The 27,805-nt window shown below is 41.0% G+C and overlaps 1 protein-coding gene across 2 annotated transcripts in view; it reads right to left on the reverse strand.

Moving 5' to 3' along the window:
- Positions 1–27,805, reverse strand: part of CNTNAP5 (contactin associated protein family member 5) — a gene marked incomplete at both ends in the record, with an annotated part of 877,051 nt that overhangs the window by 472,477 nt on the left and 376,769 nt on the right. For both annotated transcript variants that reach the window (XM_082841270.1, XM_082841269.1), the window contains one exon: positions 6,054–6,201. In XM_082841270.1, coding sequence (XP_082697396.1) covers positions 6,054–6,201 — 148 coding nt within the window. The remainder of the gene's footprint in view (positions 1–6,053; positions 6,202–27,805) is intronic.

Consider the following 27,805-nt stretch of genomic DNA (forward strand, 5'->3'; position numbering starts at 1 on the left):
TAATTCAAAAAGATACATGTACCCCAATGCTCATAGCAGCACTATTTACAATAGCCAGGACATGGGAGTCAAACAGGAAGAGACAGATGCCAAAAAATAAGTACACAATTAACTTATGAAATGCAATCATAAAGAATGTTCCAAAGGAAAAATACAGGACTTAAAGTAAGTCTGGAAAAAGGTCTTATTTTCCTTAAAGCCCCAGAGCTTTGTATGATTCATAGTATATCTCAAGTGCTAAATGAATGTTGTTAACTAAATAAATAAATGATTGAATTAATGATTTCCAAAATGGTAGAACTTTGTCTTCAGAAATTATCAAACTATTAAATTTCTACCAGTCTTTAGCAACACACTCAAATGGAATTTTGAGAAAAAGATTTATGAGGCAAAAGAAAAAAATCAGTTCCCTAGAAAGTACAGTGGGTGTATTAATGGTAAGTAATTCCAGAATAATAACATGGTGGCCTATGCTGAGACAGTGAGACTGACCTGATATATGTATCCATCCATTCCACAGATATTTATTGAATGCGTATTTGTGTCTAATGCGTGCTGGCACTTAACAGGCAAGGTGCTTGCCCTCATTCTAGTGCAGGGACTCAGAAAGACAAACAATCAACAAGTCAGCCAGAACAAACAAACCAGATTCTGGTTTGTGGCAGGCACCAGGAAGAAAATAAAAGTGAGTCATGTAACTGTGGGTTAATGGTTGGTGCACAGGAATCAGTGCAGGTCACTTTGAAGGCTGATCCGAGCAGATTTCTCTAAGAGGTGATATTAGAATTGAGAATCATATTGACTGAAGGAGATGACCATGTAAATCCTGGGAAAAACTCTTCTGTGCCTACGAAACAGGAAAAACCTATCATATGTCAGCAATAGGAAGAAAGCCTGCATGGACAGAAAAAAGTAAAAGGAAGCTAAAGAGGTAGGCAGGGTACACTCAAGGGATTTTACTTGCCAGTAAGAGCTTCAATTTTAAATGAAGTAGGCAGTGGAATGATATGATTTTCTTTCTTATTTATGAAGATCACTTTGGCTATGTTGGCATGAAAAACAGGTTTGTGGAGATACTGGCATGACCAGGATGGAGTCTATTTAAATGCTCCAGGTGAGGACTGACAGGTGCAGTTACTCAGGGAAGCAGGACCAGTGCATGGATTTACAATGTGTTTTGAAAGAAGGAACTGGGAGGGCTGCTATGAACCATAGATGCAGAGCGAGGAGTAGAGATTCTGGGAAAGGAGAAATCGAGGCTGCTTCCTAGGTTTCTATTCTAGCAAATGGCTGAATCATGCCATTTATTGAGACGGGAGATGTGGAAAAGCAAGTTGTTGAGAGAATGGTAATCCAGGTTTCTATTTATGCTGTAATAAACTTGAGATATTTATTAGATTTCCAAATGGAGACAGCGAACTTATTGCATATATAATTCCAGGGGTCAGGCCAGGAGATACAGATGTGGAGGTGATCAGTATATGGATGGCATTTGAGTTCATGGAACCCTGTGAATTTAGCTGGGCACTGGTGGGGGCCGGGGGTGGATGGAAAGTAGAAGTCTTTGGAGAAAACCATAATTCAAAACAATGCATGCGCCCCAGTGTTCATAGCAGCACTATTTGCAATAGCCAGGACATGGAAGCAAGCTAAGTGTCCATCAACAGATGAATAGATAAGGAAGATGTGGTGTATATATACAATGGAATACTACTCAGCCAATAAAAAGAATGAGATAATGACATTTGCAGCAACATGGATGGACCTAGAGATTATCATACTAAATGAGGTAAGCCAGACAGAGAAAGACAACACATGATAACGCTTATATATGGGATTTTTTAAATGATGCAAATTAACTTATATATAAGACAGAAATAGACACACAGACATAGAAAAATACTTATGGTTGCCAAAGGGGAAAAGGGGGGAGGGATAAATTAGGGGTTTGGGATTAACAGATACACACAACTATATATAAAATAGATAACAAACAAGGACCTACTGATAGCACAAGGAACTATATGCAATACCTTAAGTAATAATCTATAAGGGAAAAGATTCTGAAAAATAACATGCACACGCATATATATATATATGTGTGTGTGTGTGTATATATAATATATATTAATCACTTTGCTGTACACCTGAAACTAACACAACATTGTGAATCAACTAAACTTCAATAAAATTTTTAAAAAAGAAAGTAGAAGTCCTGAGACAGAGTCCTGAGAATGAACAGAGCAAGATAAAAGAGAAAGCTGGTTTTTAAAAAATGGAAATATCTAATTGAACCAAATCCTACTGAGAGGTGAGTGAAATGAGAAAAGTGACCACTGGATTTTAGCTACGTGGAGGTCACTGGTGGACTTGACTAAGCTAGTTTCTGTAGAGCAGTCTGCATGAGTCAGGGTCCCCCCCCAGAGGCAGAGAACCAGCAGGTTCTGTACACAGGTCGATTCACTGCAAGGAACTGGCTTATGTGACTGTATGGGTTGGCGAGGCAAGTCTGAAATCCCCTGTAAGGACAGACTGTCAGGAGGGGTGGGCTGGAAGCTCTCTGGCAGGAGGTGAAATTGTAGTCCCCAGGCAGGAATTCTTCTGCCTCCAGGGAAAAAATTCAGCTCTGATCTTAAAACCTCTCAACTGACTTCATCAGACCCACAGACTACCAAGCATAATCTCCTTCACTTAAGGTCAAATGATGTAGATGTTAAAATAAGCCCATCACAGCAACACCAGGATTGGCGTCTGGCTGAATCACTGGGACTAGAGCATCCCAAGTTAACACATGAAACTGACCACCACATGGCTAAAGGGTGATTGGAAACAGCTGCAGTGGGAAGGGAGGGGAGAAGTGGAAACAGTAACTAAAGACAACTTTTGGGGAGAAGCTATTCTGTGAGGAAGAGGGGAGAGGAGAAAGGTAGATAAAGAGAACCATCGGGCTTTCATAGTTGTTGTTTTGTTTTATGGCTTATGCAGGCAAGTTTTATGTTTATCAGAATGAACCAGTAAAAAAGGGGGATAAGATGATGTTGAAAGGGAATTTTTGATCCAGAAGACACGCTGAGGTTTTGGTTTTATATACAACCTGAGAGAGAGGGATGTGTTCTTTTTTCCCAAAGGAAAAGCACAAAGCCCAAGGACTAGTGATTGAAGATTATAGAGTACCAGCTGGAAGATCATCCCAGAAAAGGGTGTTCTGTGTCCAACAGCTTCCCAAGGGGGTTAACTTCCCATCACTCACACTGTTTACCTGAAGGTAATTCATCTCCTTATAGGATGTACTTATTAGATGCAGAACTTTCCTGGAGAGGATTCCATGTAGGACAAAGCTACCTCAATGTCAGGAGCCCTTTGCGTGGTCAAGATCTGGGCTTTAGCGGATCTGAGAACATTTTGTGTGTGTGTGTGTGTGTGTGTGTGTGCGTGTGTGTGGTATGTGGGCCTCTCACTGTTGTGGCTTCTCCCATTGCGGAGCACAGGCTCCGGACGTGCAGGCTCAGTGGCCATGGCTCACGGGCCCAGCCGCTCCACGGCATGTGGGATCTTCCCGGACCGGGGCACGAACCCGTGTCCCCTGCACTGGCAGGCGGACTCTCAACCACTGCACCCCCAGGGAAGACCAACCTTTTAATCTTGTAGAAAATTTTGCATATTACAGTACGCACTTTTCTTAAGTGATGGTTCCTCACTGTCATCAGATTCTCAAAGGGTTGCATCATCAGAAAAAACTAAACATGTTGCTCAAAGGTCTCTCTCTACCCTACAGTCTATTATTTAACTTGACACTATGAGTCTTTCTGTGCAAGCATGCACAGCTATGGGCATTGAAAACAAGGACAACTGCCAGGACAGAGAAAACAAATGTAGGAGGACATGTTAAAGAGAAATAGGATTATCACACCAAAATAGATGGCTGAAGTAATAATATAAATACGCTTTTTATTTCAGCATGAATGCTTCATGTAGTACCTAAAAATAAACCTCCTAGTGTAATAGGGAAGAACAAACCTGACTCCATATTAGATCTGTTTGTTTTAACCTTTGTATTCTATTGCTTTTGCTTCAAGTTAAGAATGTTGTCTATAGCCTGAAATATTCAGCACAGCCCATTCTCAATGTTCTGACCTTTAAGGGAATAACACTTTTCCACTCTTTTAAAGATAAAAAGTTGCAGAACAGAGAATAATATTTGTCTTGTTGGAGATTTACAAGAACATCATGATGTGACCTATGTGGACAGCTGCAAGAACAAAGGATTCTGACACCAAGAAATCTGCAACAACCAACCATGCCCCTCCCTCACCTTGCCTTTAAAAATGCTTTACTAAAACGCTTTGAGGAGTTTGGGGAGTTTTTTGGGCAAAAGCCGCCTGTTCTTCTTGCTCGGCCCTGCAATAAACTTTTCTCTGCTCCAAACTCCAATGTTTCTGTTTGTTTGGCCGCACTGTGCATTGGGCACAGGAACTTGCATTCGGTAACGTTAGTAGTGACAACTGTTATCAAGAGAAGAGGTAGCATGGGAATCTGGCTGCCTCACAGATCCTGGGTTAGGAAGCACACACGCCTTGCCTTGTAGATGGCTATGCTTTTGGATGGAAGGGCTGGCGTGCAAGGCAGTCTCTCCTTGGTCTAGTGGTTTGTTGCAGCATCTGTTCTAAAACACATTCTTTCTGAAAGTACTTGTTCAAGATAAAGACAACCTTTTCACATGTCATTCCCCTCTGTGCAGGACTTTATTTTTAGTAGAGACTCTATGTTCATAGTTTCCCTGAGGCGCTTGCTAACACTCAGCTTTCTTGGTCCCTCTCCCCAGAAATCACAATCCAGTACGTATGGGACAGGACTCAGGAAGTGCATTTTTAAGGAGCACTCAGTTGATCCTGATGTGAGCCTCCAGTAGATCACACTATGGAAAACAGTACAAGTGTATAACACATTAGGCACTCCTGTAACCATAAACAGGGATCTCTTGGACTAATTTATATTAAAGTGGTAGTAATCAAATTTGTTCATTCATGAGGGGTCATTGGGTTTTAGCATTATAAGCAGGAGACGTCCCTGCTAAGACAGAAAAACAATTTATTATGATGCAATTTTCGATTTCAATATAAAACCTGCAGAGGAGAGTTATAGGGATGGGAAACTTCCCTGCATAACTTTATTCTAGAGTGATTGCCAGTTCTACCGGTGTTTACAAGCTTCCTTATCTGCAGGATGGAGCTCTACTTTTAAATTCAACCAGAACAACTCACAGAGGGATGGAGGGCCTGCATAATTCTAAGACAGAAGCATTTCATGTATTACCCTGGGTTGAAATGTTTCTTCTCTTTCCCTTCTAGAACAAGGAAGGGGAGAGTTTTATAATACTTCACCGCACTTCTAGGAAAGAACTAAACTTGAATTATTTTAGTATTGCAAAGGCAAATGGTATCTCAAACTCCAAGAGCTCTTCATTTTGAACATTTTGTTTTGATAAACCCATAGCATCTTCTCACCACCAAGTTACTTCATCCCTAAATAACCTAAGAACTAGTAGATTTTGCTCTCTGCCCCACAGAAAACAAAGCAGTCGGGTTAGGGTGCAGCTGTGACTACAAAGGATATGAGATAACACTGTTACTGAAGCTTAAGGCCAACCTTTAAAATAAGTACCATCGCTGAAAACAACGATCTACTGATGTTATGTGTCATCCTTCCAAGGCAAGTGAAAAGGCTTTCTAACTCTTACTGACTGGGGATTCAAAGCCACTGACTTTGTCTTTGACCTTTAACTCGATGGATTTTGAATCACTCCTTCTGTATTAGGGTGTAGAGCATCACTCTTAAACATTGTGGTTAATGAAATAAATCTTGTACAGATTTTAAAAAAAGAGTTTTTCTACCTCTGGGTTGAATTTCACAGTTTCAAATATGCATAAGTCATTAAAGTGTAGAAATAACTTCAAAACGATGGAGATTGCATTCTCAATGTCAGTAACCGTGATACAGCTTGGGTCCCGTCACTTGCCAACACACACGTGTTGATAATCCCTGTGGGTACTTACTATAGGAGCAGCCATAGACCTCAACCCTCATGCCGATCTTTCCACTTGGATTCCACTCCAGGGGCACAAAGCGAACGAACCGGGCTCTCACAGAGTGCAGTAACTTGTGGTGCATCACGCTGTCAGCGTTCATGTTTCCTGCAAAGGTCTGTGGGGAGAAAAGGAGGCCAGGTGAGGTCTGCGACACCATGGCAGCACCTTCACGTGAGCTCAAGGACCATATGTGGAAACCCACCTACGTCGCTCCATAAACTTTTAGAGAATATCTTCAACTTCTCAGATCTTACAAATGAAATCTGACTCTGGTGAAAATTCTGCATTATGTCCTATACAGTATTTTTTTTTTCAGAGATACTGTACATTATTCTTTAAGAAACTCCCTCTTCCACATTCTATAAATAAATCAATCTTAGTAAGTCATAAGACATGACATCTAAAAGCTATACGAAGTAAATAACACAGTGAGGTTCTGATACTCCTCATGTTCATAATCACTGCAGTATGGAAGATAACTGAAAAATCTCCTCTTAGACGGGGAGGCTTTCACAGAAGTAATTGTTACCATTAATTGAAGCCAGTCACTACACTAAGCACTTTCCATTATCATTATTACTGTTTTACAGATTAAAAAGAAATCTGAAGCCTAGAGATACAGAAAGGAGGAGGAAAAAACATCTTCAAATCATCTAATTGGTTAGTAATTAGTCTATGATTCAATTCCAAAGTTGTCTTATTCCAAAGCCTGTGGTTTTTCTACAGTCACACACTTTTCAACTATTCCGTTGTTAATTGCTCCATGAGGGAGAACAGGAGGCTCTGATTTTTATGTAATTTATATTCACATTTCCTTGTGAAGTTTAAGCAAAGGCATACACAGCATGGGAGATATTTGGCACACGAAAATTATGCCTCCTAGCCTTCATTTGGATGAATGATTTCTGGAGTAGAACTTTTTCTGCAGATGGAATCCAAAATCTCAAACCTAATCTTTTTTTCCCCCACTGAGGTAAAATATGCATCAAATAAAATTTACCATTTTAACCATTTTAAAGTATATAGTTCAGTGGTATAAAGTACATTCACATTATTGGGCAACCATCACCACTCTCCATCCCCAGAACTTTCTCATCAGCCCAACTGTACCTAATCTTTAAGGTAGGATGTGAGTTAGCACATTGATTTGCCTGCTTCATTATGAACGAGCTATCATCTACCTTCTTTTCTGACTCAAATATTCACAGATAAAACCTGCATGCTCATGTCATATCAATACCAAACAATAAAAAGAAGATCCATTGGTTTCTCAAATGGCCAAAGAGAACAGCAAGTAAAGGATGTATGTATGGAATGGAATCCATTTCAATGATCCAAACCTCAACCTTGATTGTCTCTTCATAACATCTGTGAATCTAGGGTACTTTGAACAATCTGACATTTCTGCTGGACACAACACACCCACTGGCTAATAACTCTGATATTCTTCAATTAATAAAATCACTGTTAGATATCACATGGTGGCTTATGAAGAAGGGAGAAGCTCACTTTCTACTTTGCACCAAAACTCTGGTGCAAGAGAATGACTTGGAGGAGAAGAATTCCTTGAGATTCAAATCCAACATTCCTGTCTATAGATTTGTCAAAGGTTTGGACGTTGTCTCAACCCAGAAACAGGGATTCTAAAATTATAGACTTGAAGGAGGTAAAAAGGGTAATTAAACTATTGAATGTCTTTTTCTAACTTGTTTGCAGTACATTGCCCATTATAAGTGCATATGTGGTACATCTACCCGTAATTTCATAGAAGCAGTTATTTAATGAGGCTAGGACCACCAGGCCGGCCCTTGACTGCTGTTTTCGAGTTGTCCCACCTTTCTAGTTTGATCTTAATAGTTGGCAAAGAGGATGACTGATCCTTGCCACTTTTCACCCTGCTCCCTTTGCCTGGTTATGGACTCTAAAGTAGAGGAACAACTCAAGGATTCAAGGCAACAGTAGAGAAAAACTTTCATCCCCATTTGGTATTGACCACAATTCGAGCTACAGTCATGTACTCACGTCCTGTTCTCTTATCTTAGGAACTGTGTGCTCTTGCTCTTTCCAGGTTGTGTAACTGTACCACTGAAGAGATATTTATTTATTCCTCTGTATTCGGCAGTAGAAACGTCCTCTAGTGGGTATGAGTGTTTCCTCATTCCCATCCCAGCCCTGATACAACCTTTATCATGCATGTGCTCTTGTGCAATCAATGCCCAAGTTGTCATTTTTCTCCTAGTCTCTGTGTCCTGACCCGAGCTGTCAGTTATCCTCCTGAAACTTGGTTGCTGTCTGGTCAGTTTAGAAAATGTAATTTTAAGTGAAGTCCTAATGTTAACCACTTTATTCTTTTTTTTTTTTTTTTTTTTTTTTGGCTGCACACACATTTTGTGGGATCTTAGTTCCCTGACCAGGGGTCGAACCCAGGCCCTCAGCAGTGAAAGTGCAGAGTCTTAACCACTGGACTGCCAGGGAATTCCCTACTTTGTTTTTTATTTATTTATTTTTTTGTTTTGTTTTTGCGGTACGCGGGCCTCTCACCGCTGTGGCCTCTCCCGCCGTGGAGCACAGGCTCCAGACATGCAGGCTCAGTGGCCATGGCTCACAGGCCCAGCCGCTCCGCGGCACGTGGGGTCTTCCCGGACCAGGGCATGAACCCATGTCCCCTGCATCGGCAGGCGGACTCCCAACCACTGCGCCACCAGGGAAGCCCTCCCCACTTTATTCTTAGTTTACCCATATTAAAGTTATTTGCAATGCAAATCTCATTAAAGTCTCCAAACACACTGCTGAACCCCCATCCTAATGCATCACATGCGCCCCTGCTTATTCCCAATGATGGGATAGGTAAGAAGTGCCATAAGAAGTTACTGAGGAACTACCAAGATTGCAAAGAATGTCTTCAACGAAATGCCTTTCCCACTGGAGGGCCCAGTGCCTTCAGGGACCAGCACTGGACCTCGGGCAGAAAACGCTGGCTTCTCATAGGTGCAGAGCACCAAGGCCACAGCATCTGGATCTCTACCTCCACTTACCCCATCAAAAGTAATTAACTTCATATCCCGTTTCCTCACCATTCTCCTAGTTTGATGAACCAGTGTGGTCCTCTGTTATCTGTATTAAAACTATTCCACCAATGACTCAAGCACAAATGGAGTTTATTTAATTTCAAGTGTTACAAGCACTGGGAAAGGGCACTGGTAAAGCTGTTTTTAAAATAGAAGTTGAAGGACTTTCTAATCACCATTGGCTTCTGCTTTAACATGTAAGCATTATTGATTTGAAGGAAGTTTCTCAATTAAGTTGCTCAAAACTCTTCCTAGAACAATAGAAACATTAGGTACACAACTGGCTATCATCTTCTCTATGACAATGATGGTGTCTGGGTCACATTTTACTAGAAAATAAAATATAATCAACTAATAATGTAGAAATTATGTCTATCAATGCACGGATAAATAGAAAGGTGGCTTTATTATCTACTGGCTTAGATGATCCAGACTGCTAGTTATTTTTGAGGATGTTATGCAGATAAAGAAAAATATTTGTTTAAAAATGAGTAGATGCTTATGACACCAAAGTCCTCCATTGCCATTGCTGTATTTGTTCGGAGTTCTGATTTTTGTGTGACTTCTGCTGAGTTATGTATAAAGGGTACTAAAGTGACTGTTGAGATGAGTGTCATATATCTATGTTTCCATCTCTGCCCTAAGAATTATAACACCAACATGTATGGCAGCTTGACCATACGGTACATGCCTGGAAAAGACTGAAATACCCACTTATCAAAATCAGACTTTTCATACTCCACTAAAGCAAAAAGAAACAATGCTTTTGCCCTTCTTCAATTTCCAAAAAAGAAACTGAAAGCTTTCTGGACTTCCTCCTCAGTGAAATGGGGAACCGAGCATCAGAGTTGACAGGAGGACTTGGCCTCCTATCATAGGACCTGGCATTAAGGATAAATATTGCAGCAAGGGCGGGAGCCAGAGCAAGAAAGAGATTAACCAGCATGTCCAGGGTAGCCATGGAGCAACTGGAAAATAGAAAAACCAAGACAGAAAGGCTGCCCAGCTGGCCAGCCTATTATGTTCATCACCATAGCTTTAATAGGTGATCTCCCCAACTCCTTTCCCCTGTCCAGCATCACCTGCCCTACTATCTCACTTTATCTTCTTTCCTAAATGCATCACCACCTGAAAAACTAAATACATATATTTATTTACATTTCTGTCTCTGTCTCCATGGCACTGCAAGAATCACATGGCTTCTCCTAGAATCACAGGCGAGGCCCATAGAGGTTTACTCAGTGAAGAAATGATCCACAGCCTTTGCTCCCCTAATTTGTTTCATTATACAGCCTATTATTTTTCATGGAGCCTCTTAATTGAGCTCCATAGAAATGCAAACACAATGTCATAATAAGGGAAGTTCTTTTTCACAGCTTTTGGTGGACAAATCAAGAGAGGAGTTTTCAGACGTTTTCTCAATGAAGATCATCCCTAGTTAAAGGGGGAATGGAAACAATGACATATTAGAATTCCTTCTACTATCACAGCTCTTTAATGCTCTGGATTCTTGGACTAGGGCACTTCAGAGAGACAAAAAGAGAATAAAGGTTCAATGTACATAGTTAAGAAATCCTATGCTACCCAGTCTATCAGGAACTAGCCAAGGAAGAAGCATCAGAGGAGCTGGTGGACAGCTCACACTGTTCATATTTCTTCCTTGATGATAATCTGTGCCTACAAGGTCAAGTTGTTGAGCCCACAAGCTACCTGCAGACTGTGGGTCTGGTTCCTACTGTCCTGTACAATATATTGGCCAAGACTGGTGCTCGCTCTAAAAGGACCAAGTGATAACTAAAATGTTCTAGGATGATCTTACCATTATTTCCTCCCCAGAGATTTTCAGGCTCCCTTCCAATACCACTTTCTACACCAGCAGATAAGGCTCAATTTACCTGTCATGTAGGTGATTTTCTCCTAAGATAATTTAACTTCCCTGAATAGGGATCTTTGAAGAGACAGCAGACTGTCACTGGAAAAAGGAACATGAAATCAGACATCATGTGTCTGGTTTTTTTTTATTATTATTATTCATTTTCGTGAGATTTGGATCTCAAACTAGCACTCTGCAGAGTGATTTCAACTTTGTGTCAGTCTCTGGCAAAACCACGTAATAGGCTATAAGTTCATCAGGATCTCCTTCTCTTCTCCCTCATTCCTTTGTCCCATTTTTGCTCTTAGCTGACTTTCAACTTTTTTTCTGTTAAATTGTCAGTAACTCAAGCAATGACCCTTCCTAGGGAAAACGCAGAATTTCCATTCTTAAAAGGGACACTTGAAGCACAAAGGAATAAAGAAGGAAAGGAGGGAGAAAAGGAAGGAAGGAAGGAAGGAAGGGAGGGATGGAGGGAGGGAGAATTTTATACACTAAAATAATTAATATCCTGATACCAGTTTGGCTAATAAACTGAGAAAAAATACCTGAATATTTGCTGCAAGCTCTGAGGTCTGCCCCTGAGTAGGTGAAAACCAAAGTCAATATCTGGTGATGGGTCCCCTACCTCCATCTACATCCCCACCTTCATCAGCTCTTTTCCGAGTACCACAACAGCCTCCAGACAATTCTCGTCCCTCTAGAGTTATTCCCATCTAACCCATCTGACAAGAGAGTTCATTAGCTTTAAGATCAAGGAGAGACTTCCCTGTATGCCCTATAAAACCCCCTGTTTTCCAAACCATCTCCTGCTTCTTCTCTCCTCCCCAGCCCTCCTTCCACCATATCAAACTGCTACAGGTTCCCTCAAGCACACGAGCAAATGTTTCCTTTAAGCTAGTGATACTCTTTTGGTTTAGAGCTATTATCTCTTCTGCCACAGTAACACAACAGCAAAAAGTCCAGAATGGATGCATTTATGGTGGTCTCTGCGTCTAGCCAGCAGTCATCTTGAGGACCTGTGCCTTCATTCATTTTCTGTCTCTAGCACCCTACACAACTGTAGCACCCAGAAGGTGGAAAATACATGACGTTTCCATTCTTCACTTTTCTTCTTAACCTTGATCCCCCTTGAGAAGCATTATCGACCCTTGGCTACACGATGCAGCATGAAGCTGCAGAGCTTTGGTGGAAGAGACCCTTCAAATTCACCATCTATTATTACTTCATGTATAGCCAAAGGCCATTCGTACCATCTTTCAGAATCTTGGCTTCTTCATCCATTAAGTGTGGGTAATAATCCATGGGAAAGGAAGCATGCATTAAAGCTTCTTTTATCCAAAACCAGATTGCCTAAAACTATTCATTGATTCCCTTTTTCCAACAGTTTGCAGCGGCGACTTCCACTGCTCACATCAATCATCCTTTCAGTTGCTCTTGTGCATAAACATCAGGGACGTCTGCATGCTCCATATCAAATGTGGAGGATTAAGGCTGCATAAATGTGTTTGTACCTCGCTGCAGCAGGGGACACTCAGGCCCTGTTCATACTTTGCTTCATTCCCAAATTTAAAGAGTGATTTTCAGACTGACCAGCTTGATGATTCTACACGTGTTCTGACTGCAGTGTTGAGTGTCCGAACCCAGTCAAACAGGCATTCCGAGTTCCTCAGCTTGATATTCAATGCCCTCGAAGCGGATCTCATTCTGCTTTTAGGAGTCTTCTTTCTCACAATCCCTGCAAGCACTGTAAACTCCCAAAACGGGGCCATTCACTGTCATTGGCCACAGATGTTCCACGCAATCTCATTTCCGTCCTGGTGTGCTATGGAGGTACTTTCATGTGGATTTAGGAAGATGCACTCTGGACCACGCTTCCCAGGCTCAAATCCTTCTTCCACCACTTACTGGATGTGAGAGCTTGGGCAAGTACTTAAATTTTCTGTCCTAATATTTGCCCAACTTTAAAAAGGGGATAAAAGTGCATCCCTCAGGGGATGGTTGAGAGGAATGTGTGTGTGTGTGTGTGTCTCTGTGTGTGTGTGTGTGTGTGTGTGTATAGATGCAGGGATTTCTGTATACATGTATTTGTTAACTTGAAGATGGCTCACACCTCATGCTGGAATTATTTTAAAGAACATATACACTCATGTATATTGCCTAGATATTGCTTAGAATACTTCTTGCATGAAGTATGAAGTTCTGGAATAACGTATGACTGACGTTAAGTGTTAACTATTGTTATTATTCTACATGTTCAATTCAATCATAACTATTCTTCAAGCCCATGTCTTATGTTGACTTCTCTATTAAACAAATCCTAGTTCTCCAGGCAAAGGAGGAAGGGAAACTAACATTTCTTGGATGCAGATGATGGTGCAAGTATCTGTTCTCACATCAGTCCTCCTCACATCCTATGCTGGTTCTGGGCATTTGGGAAACAAAATATCTGGGACGTAGGGGGCCAGTAAGTTGCCCAACTTGGAGCTGAGATTTGAGCCCAGTCTGTCCATTGGTTCAAACCTCCTTCCTCCCTGTTCCACATGGTTGTTTCTCTCTCTCCTCTGAGCTGCCCTCATGCATGATTTCTAACTCCATCATGGCACTTAATATTTGCTACTTTATATTGTGGTGATGTCTGTGCATTTACCTGATTGTACCATGAAACAATACACTTTTTCAGAGAAGTATTTTAAATATATATATAAAATATAAATATATAATAAAATATATGTAATATGTATATTATATATTCCATTTTATTTTATTTAATCCACTTTATTATATATATAATCTATCTGATAACCTCCATACTTGTCTAGCATTATATATTAAACATGTAAATATTTATATTTACATATATTTATAATGTAAATATTATCTATTACATATATTGAATATGCTTTTTCAGGGCAGGGATTTATATACATTTATATATAAAATATTATATATAATATTTATATAATGTATATGTTCCATTGTATTTAATATAATCCATTATACATATATTATCCATCTGATAAACTCCATACCTGTCTAGCATTATGTATTAAAAATGGAAATATTATATGTTATTTATATGTATATATATATATATATAGAATACACTTTTTCAGAGCAAGGTTTTATATATATAAATTTATATATCTATATACTATCCATCCGATAACATCCATACGTCTAGCATTATGTATTAAAAATGTACTTAAACCTAAACCATCACCTTATAGAGCCCATGCCCAACACTTCCCATTTACATCTTTATTCATTCCTTTGCTTTATTAATGGACACACTTGTTTCATCTATAAAAGTCTTCATTTTCTGAATGAATTTAAATTTTGGAAGAGTCTTTAGCCCTGCATTTAGCACAGGGTAAGATCCAAAGTATTTTAGTTCCTATTTTACTGAGTAAAAAAAAAAAATTGTTTAAAAAGACCAATAAAACACTGCCGTGACATGAGGCCTTGACACTTTCATGCAACACTGAGCCTAGATTCTCGATCTGAGCTTGACTAGACTCCTTTGGCATGCAGGCAGAACACAGGATTCTCAGAGCAGGGAGTACAGTGAAAAGCAAGAGTGAAATTCAGCCAAATGGGCTTCAATCTTGTCTTCATCACCCTGGGACCTGGGTACGTATTTGAACCTCTCTGTGTCTTTGTTTTCTCCTCTGTGAAATGGGGATAACAGCTCTGTATATGTCAGAGGGCTGTTATAAGGATGAAAGGAGATGGTACGTGTTAAATACTGAGCGATTCCTGCATGCAGCAAACACTCATCACATGTTCATGATTCATTTTCTCCTTCTCCTTGTTAATATGTCACTTGTCTGCATAGGATCAGGATGGGCTCACAGTATCCATGGGAGTCTAAGCGGCACACTGTCGGGGGCTGTGTTTCTGATGCTGGTCCAGTAATGGATGATTTCTGTCTCTCCTACTTCCATGCTCTTTATTCCCTTATTATTAATGGCTAGAGAAAGCACACAGTAGCTGTAACAATTAGGTATTAGAAATGTATGAAATAAAACTGACATCTCTTACAGAGGGTTCTCAAATTTACTCTCAACACTTTAAAACCTTGGTGGCTAGAAGCCAGGACCAACTGCTAGTTTACAGCTGATCGTGTTTTCTCATTCCTAACAGGGAGAAATTGCAGTTTCATTTTGTCGAAAATAAAGCACAGTTCTTCAGTGGGCCTCGTGGTTCTGCCAAAGCAAAGCCACGATCCCGTTTGGATGAGATGAAACCTGGGACCATGGCAAGTGGCCTGTGCCCAGAACAAGCCTGAGCCTGGGGTGGGGATGAGACAGATTGGGCCCTGGGATGTGGGACCCTTTGCTGCAGTGCTTGCATCTGGACAAATGTCTCCGCCAGAAACAAAATACAAGGAAACTCTAAGGCACTAAAAATACCTGCATAGGGCTTCCCTGGTGGCACAGTGGTTAAGAATCTGCCTGCCAATGCAGGGGACGCGGGTTTGAGCCCTGGTCCGGGAAGATCTCACATGCTGCAGAGAAGAGAAGCCACCGCAACGAGAAGCCCGCGTACCTCAACGAAGTGCAGCCCCCGCTCACCGCAACTCGAGAAAGCCCGCATGCAGCAACAAAGACCCAACGCAGACAAAAATAAATAAACTAAAATAAATAAATTTTTTAAAAAATGCATACATGTGCAGTTGGGGCAGATTACAGATAAGATACAAAAACCAAAAACTCAACTGGCACTTCTTTAGAGTCAGGAGCAAAAGCAGGGTACTGCGCTTACCCCCTGAATACGGCATCACCTAAGGGGGGGGCAAAACACCTCAGCCATCCGTCAGGCTGACCCCTGGACCCACCCCTACCCTCACCCCATATAAGGAACCAGCTGGCCCCGCCTCCCTCCCCCGCCCCCCCCAGGGAGTGAGGGAATGAGCAAGGGAACCGGTTGCTTGTTCTCGCTCCCCCCTGCTGCAGCAGGAGCCCCAATACCACCTTGTCTGAATTTCTTGTCTGGCCTCTTATCAATTTCTATCGATTAAAGAGGCCAAGAACCCTGGTCGGTATTAGGGGAAATTGCATGCTGCCCCCTTTCACCAGGCCCTTAGAGAAAGCTCGGAGAAGTATGCTCCCCTGGCTTTGGAGCACAGGAGGGCTGGTAAGAGGTACCTTGTGGGGGCAGTTACGTGAGTCTCTGCAAAGGCCTTCTGAGCCAGGGGTGAAGGAGAGAGATGCTGGGCCAGGTCACCTGCTAGGAGGTGCTGAACCACGTGTAAGTCTAGGGTCCTTAATACGTGATCACCAGTTTGAAGCTTTTCTGTGTTGTAATTTTCTTTTACTTATTATCAAGCTTTCTTCTTATCTCCAAACCCTCCAGATAAGTTTTACCTGGACTTTAGATATTATAGGAGGGACCTATATTCTTATTTGGAGAATCTGGAGAAGTAGATCCTGATACAGCAAAAGGCCATGAGTCTCCTGGTTGAGATAAAGAGTAACAGCCAAGATGGATTTGAAGAACAAGGAAGCATTCCTTAGCATCTCAGAAAACTTTAGAGGCCAGAGCAGTCATGGAAAATGGAGGCTTGGCCGATGTCACCTGGGAATTAAGGGAAGTGTGACACCTGAAGACCAGAGAGCTTGGGGACACCACCTTACACAGTCTCCACACTTTACCACGTGATATCCAATGGTAAATAGTCATGGATTCAAATCTAACCAAAATTATGCTCACTTAATGAAATGCTCCCATTTCTATGCCAAAATTAAATGATGAGGAGAAAAAATACAAATAAAATAAAATAGTACAGTAAAATAAAATAAACTAGTAAAGTAAAGTAAAATAAAAGTAAAGTAAAATAAAATAGCTAATATTTGGAAATTGGTTACAAAGGAAACTAAGAAGCCAAACAACTTTTACGAGTGCTCTGAGGTCAATCTATACCAGTCTCAACAGTCTGTACATCCCAGAATACATTTAAGGAATTCTGAACAGTGTTAGATGAAACATGTTTCTTCATAATTCCTCAGATAACCTGAGACTTCAATTGTCAAAACAAACTGACCAAAGCATGGTTTGTGTGTTTGTTTTTCTCCCTTCCTTCCTCTTTGCTTCCTCCTTTCCCCTCTCTGCTCACTCCCTTTCTTTCTTTCAGTCTCTCTTTTGGCAAAGAACAACAACAGACAAATCAAAAGTCAGAGTTATTCAGATATTATACTTAGGAAACCTATCTGAACAAATTATTCCGAGCAGGAGCTGGGGATTTTTAGAGAGATGGCAGGATTGGATGAATACATTTCAATATGGGTTTACTTCTTTATGATATAATCTCAGCCTTAATTTCCAGTGTGGCTGTCAAAATACATTAAAACTTTTATCTCCATTAAAGAGATTTTGGTTCTGTGAACTTACTTAACTGAGCTATTTAGAGATTTCATTTAACAAACCCATTCCAAGAGACTTGTAAAGACAACTGGCTTACAGGATTAGCGGGTTTTTTTAACTGTTTTCCTTTTAAAAGCAATCAAAGCCAATTTTTTTTTTTCCATCATCAGGGGTAATTGTTGAGTATATACCATTTTAGCCTGTTTGGATTATTTGACTTTTCCTTTTCAGCTTTTATAGTTCTTCATTCCTGCTAACATTTCTTCACAGTAAGCAATCTTGGTGTATAGTAAATGCTAACTGGCCCTTTAAAAGGTTCCCATGAGAAATATCTCAATGCCTTAATTTAAATTTTCTGGGCACAAAGCAGAGATGAAAGCAGTCACTTCGCTTTGTGTCTGTCATCCAGATTCATGTCTTCCCTCACCTTTCTCCCCTTTTTTTTTTTTTAACATCTTTATTGGAGTATAATTGCTTTACAATGGTGTGTTAGTTTCTGCTTTATGACAAAGTGAATCAGTTATATATATACATATGTTCCCATATCTCTTCCCTCTTGCATCTCCCTCCCTCCCACCCTCCTTATCCCACCCCTCTAGGTGGTCACAAAGCAGGAGCTGATCTCCCTGTGCTATGCGGCTGCACCTTTATCCCTTTAAGCAACGTTTACTTGTTCCTTGCCTTTTCCCCCTTCCTTTCCTGGTGCCTGGCCTCACCCTGCCTTTTTTTTTTTTTTGGTGAGAACAGCAAGTACTCTGTATTAACGAGACAGTCATCACTTTGGATTTTCTACACAAGAGCTAAAACAAAAAACTCAGATTACAATAAAAAAGCACTGAAGTGGATTGCCAAAAAACCATTTGCTCGGTTCAAGGGGCAACTTACTGAGGGCAATGAGTAAAGAGGCTGCTTTTTTTGGTTCATATTTGCCTGAGTTACACCAGCTACAAAATGATGTAAGTAGGTCAACAAGTTGAACTCAACAAGATGACTTTATCAATTCCATCCGTTTTAATGATCAAATTGTCTCCTTTCAGTTTCAATCTTCCTACGTGTTCTATTCTTGTTAACACAACTAAATTGTTAACAGCTTAAATTTTAAACTACCTTAAGTAGAACCCATCTTACACCTTATACTTTCTTCTTAACAAATATTGTGCATCTATTATTTAGTAGGTATTTTTTTCACACACTAGAAATTTATTTCAGTTAATTCCCTAAACAGTTTCTGTGAGACAGACTTTTTTTTCACACCAATCTCTAAAAGAAGACCTAGACCCACAGAATTCAAATAACTTAGCCAAGGCACACTTCTGATAATTTGTAGACGCAGGATTTAAACCCATGCTGGTTTGGCTTCAAAATTTACATTTCTAGTGGGCAATAAAGAATAATATGAGAACCCACATATTGAAGTGAAGTGATGTCTAGCACAAATATTTGTTATCTCTCTGGCAGAAATACCTTTACAGAATTGTCTCAATTTCAGTCCTCTGCCTTTATGCTTTTCTTATCTTGTGCAAAGAATAATGTTAAGCTGCATCTTTGTCATACCATTTATGCATCTCATGTAAAATTAATATACTGTCTATGATGATATTCAATGTCCTTATATATGAGTTTGACCAAATAATCCTTCTAATGATTCCTTCTTTCGATCATAGGAAAACAATTAATTTACTACAAAGCTGAATGCTTATTTCTATTAGTAGAGGGGAACAGTACACAGACCAATATGTTGCCATAATTGCCTTAGCTGCTAGAGAAATGAGTTTTTCCCAGGTGTTTTAGTGTACTCAGTTAGGGGCCTCAAACTATATTCTGCATTTGCATCTTTCATTATGTTCACCCCTAATTATGTCTTCCATGGTCTTCTTTCTCATGAGATGATTGGGGCCAACAGGTGTGGTCAAGGAAGTGAAGTGGGATGAGTGCCGCCCCACACCTGGCTTTTCAGTAGAGAATCCTATGCTGAATGGTGAACTTTTCTGCATCATGGGAACAAATGTAACCAAATGTAGGAAGTCAGAATTCACTCATAGGGTGAGCTACCAAGGTAGGTAAACAGGTGAAAGGTAAATCAGAGGGTGCAAATAGAAGCTAAAATGATGATAGCTAGATAGGTAAATAGATAGATGATAGATAGATACAGATGGATAGATAGACGGACAGATAGATGCATAGATAGGTAGAAAGATGGATGGATGGGGGGAGGGGTGGGAGAGAGAGATACAAGATAGATAAAGGCAGACAAGGATTTAGGAGTTGACTTGGTCAGCAGCTGGATTATCCAGAGCCAGGGAGAGGAACTAACACATTGTTGTCAATAGAAAGATTGAACAAAATTCCTCTCACTTTGCTATGTTTAGTTATGTCTTTGAGGCACTAATATCTCTGGAGGAGAGTCTGGGGCTGACCTTTGCTTCTGTAACCAACCAAAGTTTTTGTTGTTGTTGTTGCTTTGATATTTTATTGTAAACAAGGGGATACAGATGTTTCTTTGTATCTGTTTGCCTGTATATTCTCTAAGAAACTTAGGAATGCCTTGTTTCTTGTCCCAAAGCAACTGATCCAAGAAGCTCCATTACGTGAACAATTAATTTGTTAAGTATATGTGTTCCTTTTGCCTGTCAAAAACAAAACTAGTCCTGGTGTGAAAAATATAGAAGCAAAAACATATTTCAGAAGGCAAGAGACATAACCTATGGGCTAGTGAACCATACCAGGGACTATGTGAAAAGTGTCAAATGACTTAAAAAGATGGTAGGAGTTGTGTGCTTATTACTGTAAACAATCAACATTCTTTAAAAAAAACCTCCAGAATTTTATTTCTGAGTGGGATCTGAAAAGGAGGACCGTGAATTATATTACTATTTCCAGCAGACAATTGTTTCTCCCAAACTGTAACAACATATTTTTTAAGGCAAAACATTTTATTAAACTTTTAAACTCTCTGCTTGCATTTCTTATCTGTGCCTAACCATGACAGCACAGAAAATGATTTTATTCATTGGCTCATTTTATTTCTAGCTCTGTTTCCTTTCATTTGGCCATACTGAGTTTTTTGAGTTTGGCTCTACTGAATTGAGGTTTTGAAAAAGCAGGAAATATGGGATTTTTTATTTTTTATTATATATTTTTAACTAATTAATCTATTTATTTATTTTTGGCTGCGTTGTGTCTTCATTGCTGCCCGCGGGCTCTATCTAACCACAGCGAGCGGGAGCTACTCTTCGTCGTGATGCGCCAGCTTCTCATTGCGGTGGCTTCTCTTGTTGCAGAGAATGGGCTCTAGGCACACGAGCTCAATAGCTGTGACTCGTGGACTCTAGAGAGCAGGCTCAGTAGTTGTGGCGCATGGGCTTAATTGCTCCGCAGCATGTGGGATCTTCCCGGACCAGGGATCAAACCTGTGTCCCCTGCATTGGCAGGCGGATTCTTAACCACTGCGCCACCGGGGAAGTCCCCGGGCTTTTTTCGTCTCTTAGGTCCCATGGAGGTAGTTCAGCCTCTTTGGTTTGGGAATGGATGAACCTTGAGCCCCTCTGTGTGCCAGGCATTCTGTGAGGCACGGGGGATCATGGTAAGCAGAGAAATGAGCCCTGGGCCAGGAGCTTGAAGTCAGGCCAGGGACAGGTATTAATCTAACACTCACACGAATGAATGCATGGTTATGAAGGGTAAGGAATGGGGGTATATAGATGCTCTGGCTCAGGGAATGCCTTCCCAGGGAATTGATGCTTGAGCTGAGGCTGGCTCCCTGGGCTTCTTAAAAGACAAGGCTTTTTTCTAAACATGGGGAGGACATAACCCCCTGAGGTATGATACGTTGCATTTATTCAGACATCGCTACAGAGATGCGTACTTTCCACGCTGCAGTGGTCCCTGCAGAGCTGTGCGCTGCTCCCAGGGTTCCGGTTGCTGCTGCCCTGACTGCTGTAGAACACGATTCCTCTGCAGCAACTAGGTGCTCTCCCAGCCCCAGCCCTCCCAGCACAGCCCGAGGGCACCCTGACTCAAGCCCAACCCTGGAGCCATGTTTCCTTGGGATGCCATCCATGCTCACAAATGCTCAAGTGAAAATGTGAGGAGTTAAACCTTGGAGGGGCTAAGTGATGGAGAGAGTTTATGGATCAATGTATCCCCTTAGTCCTCTGAGCTCAGTTAGAATGAGCAATAGCTTCCTAATTCTCCTACGTAGACTTTGAAGCGATCTGGTCAGCTTGGCAGCCCAAGCCTTTGTAAGGGCATTCTCCCCTCCGCCCCTCCCCTTTCCTTCATTCTTGCTTCTCTGGAAGTGCATTCCTCAAAAATAGCTTTGGCCTCAGCCTTTGTTTTCTAGGAAAGACTGATTAAGATTGAGGGGGGAGGTGGGCTGTGGACTTAACACAACACTGGTCTCCATTCTACTTGTTTTGATCTCAGAGTACAAACTCAGAGATAAAAAAGGAAAAATAACCCTTCATTAAAAATAGTGGATTCTAAGAAAATTAGCAGTTGGACAGAGGAGCCCACACACCCAATGCTTGGCTCTGCTGTCCCCAGTTGAAGGATGACATCCCTGGTGGCTCTGCGCTCATCAGGCCACAGCTAGAGTATGTGGGGCGGGGGAGCTGGTACATTTTGGGGGAGCATCTATAGGGCATGATCAGAGAGGGTACAAGACTTGGAAGACATTTGGAAATGACATGAGGAAAACAGAAGCCAGTGAGGCATGTTATATTGAGAGAAACACACAAAGTGTGGGGCAGGGGGTGGTGAAAAGGAGATTAAAATGACCATCAGATAGTTATTGAATTTAAAATAGATAACCAACAAGGACCTACTCTATACACAGAGAACTCTACTCAATATTCTGTAATAACCTTAATGGGTAAAGACTTTGAAAAAGAATAGATATATGTGTAACTGAATCACTTTGTTGGACACCTGAAACTAATACAATATTGTAAATCAACTATAGTCCAATACAGAATAAAAATTAAAAAAAAGAAAAAAGAAATATGTATAAACTACAGAAGGACAACAAATTGGAAGAAGTTATCAGTAGTAATGCTGTTGAAGAATGGAAGAGACTGCATGATGGGGTAGCAATATCACCTGTAAGCTGTCAGGTCTCTACAGGGATGCTAGTGGAAAGTGGATTCCTGCGGAGGGTAAGAACTGGGTTGGACCATTGCCAAGGTCACTTACAATGGGAAGAGTCTGATTCTGTGTTTCAAGCAAGGTTAGTGCTTCATGTAGAGGGAACCTGTATTGCAAGGCTATTAGGGTCATGGATTTCCATTCCTTAATGGCCAATAACCTTCACACAATACAAAAGAAATGTAAACAACAGCAATCTTCAGCCTTAGGTAATTCTTAGCAGCTATCACACAAATGCAGGCATTTGGTTCCAGCAGACTCAGTGAGAGAGGATATCTTAGCTCCATCCATCATTGCCACAAGAAATATGACTCAATGCTCAAGGTCAACTGACAACATCTCCTGGTGCATTGACCACAGGCAGCTGACTTATTCACTCACTCACTCATTCATTCATTCAACACACATGCTACTCACTATGGAGATACTGGTGGAGGATGTACTCTGTAGGAATCCACAGTCCAAAGAAAGGAAACAGGGACAAAAGAACACACTGTCACTGAGCAAGATAAAGAAAGAAGTGAAGGGAATTCCCTGGTGGTCCAGTGGTAAGGACTTGGCACTTTCACTGCTGTGGGCCCAGGTTCTATCCCTGGTTGGGGAACTAAGGTCCCACAAGCTGAGTGGCACAGCCAGAAAAAAAAAAGGGAGGATTGGGGAAGGTACTGTACCCCCATCCACTCCAGGGTTAGAGTGCTCAGAGGATGAAACCATATACAAGTCCTTTTTGCTTTAGTCTCCCAGGTCTCCGTTGAGTCTCAAAAGGCTGACTCAAGAGTTAATGGTTAGGGGGACTTCCCTGGTGGCACAGTGGGGTTAAGAATCCACCTGCCAATGCAGGGGACACGGGTTTGAGCCCTGGTCCGGGAAGATCCCACATGCTGTGGAGCAACTAAGCCCGTGCACCACAACTACTGAGCCTGCACTCTGGAGCCCGTGAGCCACAGTAACTGAGCCTGTGCACCACAACTACTGAAGCCCAGGCACCTAGGGCCCATGCTCCACAACAAGAGAAGCCACTGCAATGAGAAGCCCACTCACTTCAACAAAGAGTAGCCCCCACTTGACACAACTAGAGAAAGCCCACGAGCAGCAACAAAGGCCCAATGCAGCCAAAATTAATTAAAAAAAAAAAAAGAGTTAATGGTTAGGAATGTGAAGATATAGAAACAAAGAATAGCTGTTGGGCCAGGAAACTGGTAACAATTTCGACTATAAATCAGACACATGCAGAGTCACTGAACTCCCAGTTCCCTGAGGGATACAGATAAAGACCTGACACACATTCCTAAGTTGTTTTTATAGGAAGCTGACCCCTGCCAGATGGAAACTGCTGACTGCAAGAACACAAACCCTAGACCAGTTGAAACCAGAAGGTTGATGATGCTTGAACCTTCACCTTGATGCCAACCAATCTGAGAATCATGCACAAGCTTATCACATACCCTGCAGCCCCTCCCTCCCAGTGCCTTTAAAACCTCTTCGCTGAAAGCCATCAGGGAGTTTAAGTCTTTTGAGCTTGAGCTGCCCATTCTCCTTGCTTGGTGCCCTGCAGTAAATGCTGCACTCTCCTTCACCACAACCCAGTGTCAGTACACTGGCTTTACTGCACATGGGCGAGTAGACCCAAGTTTGGTTCGGTAACAAGGACCCTTCTCACTTCTTGGGAAAGGGACACTTTACTTGTCTGGAGGGATACATGCGATTGTTCTCAGTCAAGAAGGAAGCACAGATTTCTTTAATGTAACACTTAAGATGCTCAGGTGGGCCTGGAATTGTATCCTGATTCTGCCACGTATTACTTAAGCAGCTACCGTAAAAGCAGATTCATTTACCCAAAAATATATCTTTGAGTGCCTACTCACATGGCAAGCATTGTGAAAGGTACTAAAAATCGAGTTATGAAAAGAAAAAAGGAAGACACAGACCCTGTCCCCACAGAGGATATATAGTCTTATGGGGGAGGTAGTCATTAATTGCACACTAATTTCCTTCAATACATATAGCACAGCTGTGATGGGTGAGCGGCATGGGGGCCTAATTTGAGCTTGGGTTCCAGTGGTAATAAGCACTTAGCTCTCAGGACTGATATAGGTGTAAAGTGAAAAGTGATATAGGTGTAAAGTGAGATGATGCATGCAAAGTGTTTAGCACAGTGGCTGGAAAAATGCGTGATAGAATCGTTCCCTATTTATATAATGTTGATACCAATGATGCTTTTTCCTCTCCATCAATGCCTCTGTGGAGAAAACCAATGCAATAAGCATCCTCATCTACCAACATGTCTTTTTTTTTTTTCCCCTGATTCTCAAGCTGGAGTTTCCCTGCACATGTGCAAAACTAATTTATATCTTCAGTTCACGTTCAAATGAAATGGCCTGTACAACAAAAAGTGAGGTATGGTGGGGACCTCTTGCTCAACGGCTGAATTCCTGCCATTTGCAAAGTGACTTCTAATCATTTGCTAAGGACCAGCTGCTTCTGTAGAAATTCTCAAGCCGTGAGGCACGTGGCCCCTATTTGAGTCCATGTGGCATCCTTCTCTTTTTTCTGGATTCTTCAGGCTGTCTGCAAGCTCACCTGTCAGAAGTGGAGCCACAGATGGGAAAGACAGGCAAAGTGGAGTGAACAGAAAAGCATGGTGGGGGCGACTTTGCCCCTGAGAGCATCCTGCTCCTTTTCCCTTGTAGCTTATAAGACTGAGGGAATTAAATCACAGAGGAAGAACAAGACAAATCCACAGCTTATTTAACATGTCTATGTGTTTGTCTACTTAATCGCCGGAAGGATATAGGTTTTAGATTTAGATGAACTTGGATTGAAGCTTATTTCCCTTTTCTAAATCTGTTTCCTCACCTTTAAAATGAAGATAATGTGCCTTTCCCAAGTGGTGATTAAGATGCAACATATATAAAGGTCCTTATACATAATAATTACTCAGTAAAGGTTATCTCCCTTCAGGCCCAAAGTTTACCTCTTCTCTCTATACTCTATCTGACATCAGATGTTAAACTCTCTGAAAGAACCCAAAAAAACTTCCAATTTCCCCACTACAGCGATACATAAATATATATTTCCATATAAGAAAGAGAAGGGAGACGAAGTGCTAAGGTTTATACATAGGTAAAATTTTATGCAATGTGACTGTGTAATCTTCATATAGCCAAGAATACTCATTCTTCTGAGGCACACTTGGAATGTCTATAAAGATTTACCGTACCTGATGTCACAAAAGAGACCTCCATAAATTCCAAAGAATTAACCACATATAGACATATGTTTCTGATCACCATACAATAAGATACAAAACAAAATAATACATTTAAAAATTATAATTCTGGAAACTCAATAACCCACTAATAATAAACCATGGATTAAAGGGGCACTAATAAGAGTAATTTTCATATGCTTAGAGCTGAACAAGTAAAAGACACCACATCCAAGCTAAAGCATTATCTAGAGGGAAATTTGTAGCTTGGCTGCATTGATTACAAAATGTGAGGGCATGAAGGTAAGTGAGCTAAGTCAAGCAGAAGAATGTGAATCCATCATATCCTGCAGGACCTTATTATTATCAAAGAGAAATAAGCATATGTACGTGAAGCTATTAGAAAATAAGATATATGGTGATTATAACTCGTGAGTTATAATTCATTGAGTTCAAGCAAGGTAGAGAATGTGCCAATAAACCACTTGGCATGAATTAGTCTTGACTTCAGTACAGTACTGCAATATTTACAGATAAGGAAATGGAGGCTCGGAGATTTTAAACAACAGCTAGCAAATGGAGGGGTTTTACATGAAGCTCACATTTTGTTCTGATGTGTTTTTTTCCAATCTGCCACATCACATTGACATCCCTGGACTACAGGACCCAGCCTATGTGGTTGTCAAGACAGTGCTGTCCACTGTTAGGATGCAAAATCAGTCATTGCTGCGGTGATGAGGGAATGTTTCCTGGTGCAGAAAGTCTGAAACAGGCCTCAAAAGACTGCTTGAAGCTGGAGAGTTAGGAAGAACGACATTACAAGCAAATTGCATAGCTGTGCCTGTAAACTTTCAAGACCTCAGTTACCCTGTCCACAGACCCAATACTAACATTTGCTTCAGGATGGGGATGGGATTGTATAATAAATCAAGGTAATGTGAATGCAGATAGTAGGCTCCAGGGAACTGTTACGATTACTCCAGAGATAATGATTACCAAGTGTTTTAAACTCCTCGAAAGGAAGGTGACATGGAAACACACACACAGGGCCATTGTGATCCTTGGGATCGGAGTGTGGGACCAAGGCTGGGACGCCTGGAACTTAAATGAAGGCATATGTGCAGAAGACAGCAAAGCAAAGGGAACAACTTAAAGCTGGTGTAACTCTGGTCTATTTGAAAACTTGGCATTTCAAAATACATACTTAATTTCATTTCAAGAAAATGCCAGAATCTGAAGAATGTTAGGAACTCTTTAAAGGGAAAGAAAAAGGACAGTTTTTCCTATGTTAAATATCTTGTTTTGCTTTAAAAAAAAAAATGCAGGCTCAATTTTCAAACTTCAGCTGCAAGAATTAAACCAGAAGGAATCCTTAGCATCAATCAAGCACTGAATAGTTTGACTTAGGATTTGTGGGGAAGAAAAAATAGCAGGAAAGTATTTTAAGTGCTTAGTTTTTACACTTTAGAATGTTCTTTCAAATGTAAATCTACATATACATATACAAATAAATATAAATGTATATATCCTCCAAATAATCTCTCTTCTAGTAGGTGTCATTATCCTCATTTTACAGATTAAATCAGACAGTATATACGAACGTGTCGGACATCTCAGGGCTTTTATGCAAAGGTCCTCTATCATGATTTCAGTTGTACTGATGGCAAATCTAGGTTCAAGGATTTAATCAGGTTTTACAAGACCATGAAGCTGGAGAAAGGAAGGAACTGAAACGCAAACCTGTTGTTCAGATTTGTAAAACCAACCCGTTCTGCTTCCCTAGGTAAATGCGCTCCCCCGCTCTCCAAGAAGATAATTTTCTGCAATATTCTCTCCCCTCAAATCACCAGTACTCCCCCTCACTCCCACATGTAGCTGATGACTTCAGATTTTTAGAACACAACAGAAGCAGATAAGAGCAAGTTCATCCTCCCGCCCCCCAAGCCACTCCCCTGCCTGAATCCACACACGTGCTACCTGCTTCCAGGCCAGCAGCCGAGCTGGAGTCCACGCTAGCGCAACCTAAGCCCTTTTATGGCGTATCTTAACCATTATTGCT

This window comes from Leucopleurus acutus (genome assembly GCF_964270905.1).
Source record: "Leucopleurus acutus genome assembly, chromosome: 6".
In the NCBI taxonomy this organism is placed as follows: domain Eukaryota; kingdom Metazoa; phylum Chordata; class Mammalia; order Artiodactyla; family Delphinidae; genus Leucopleurus; species Leucopleurus acutus.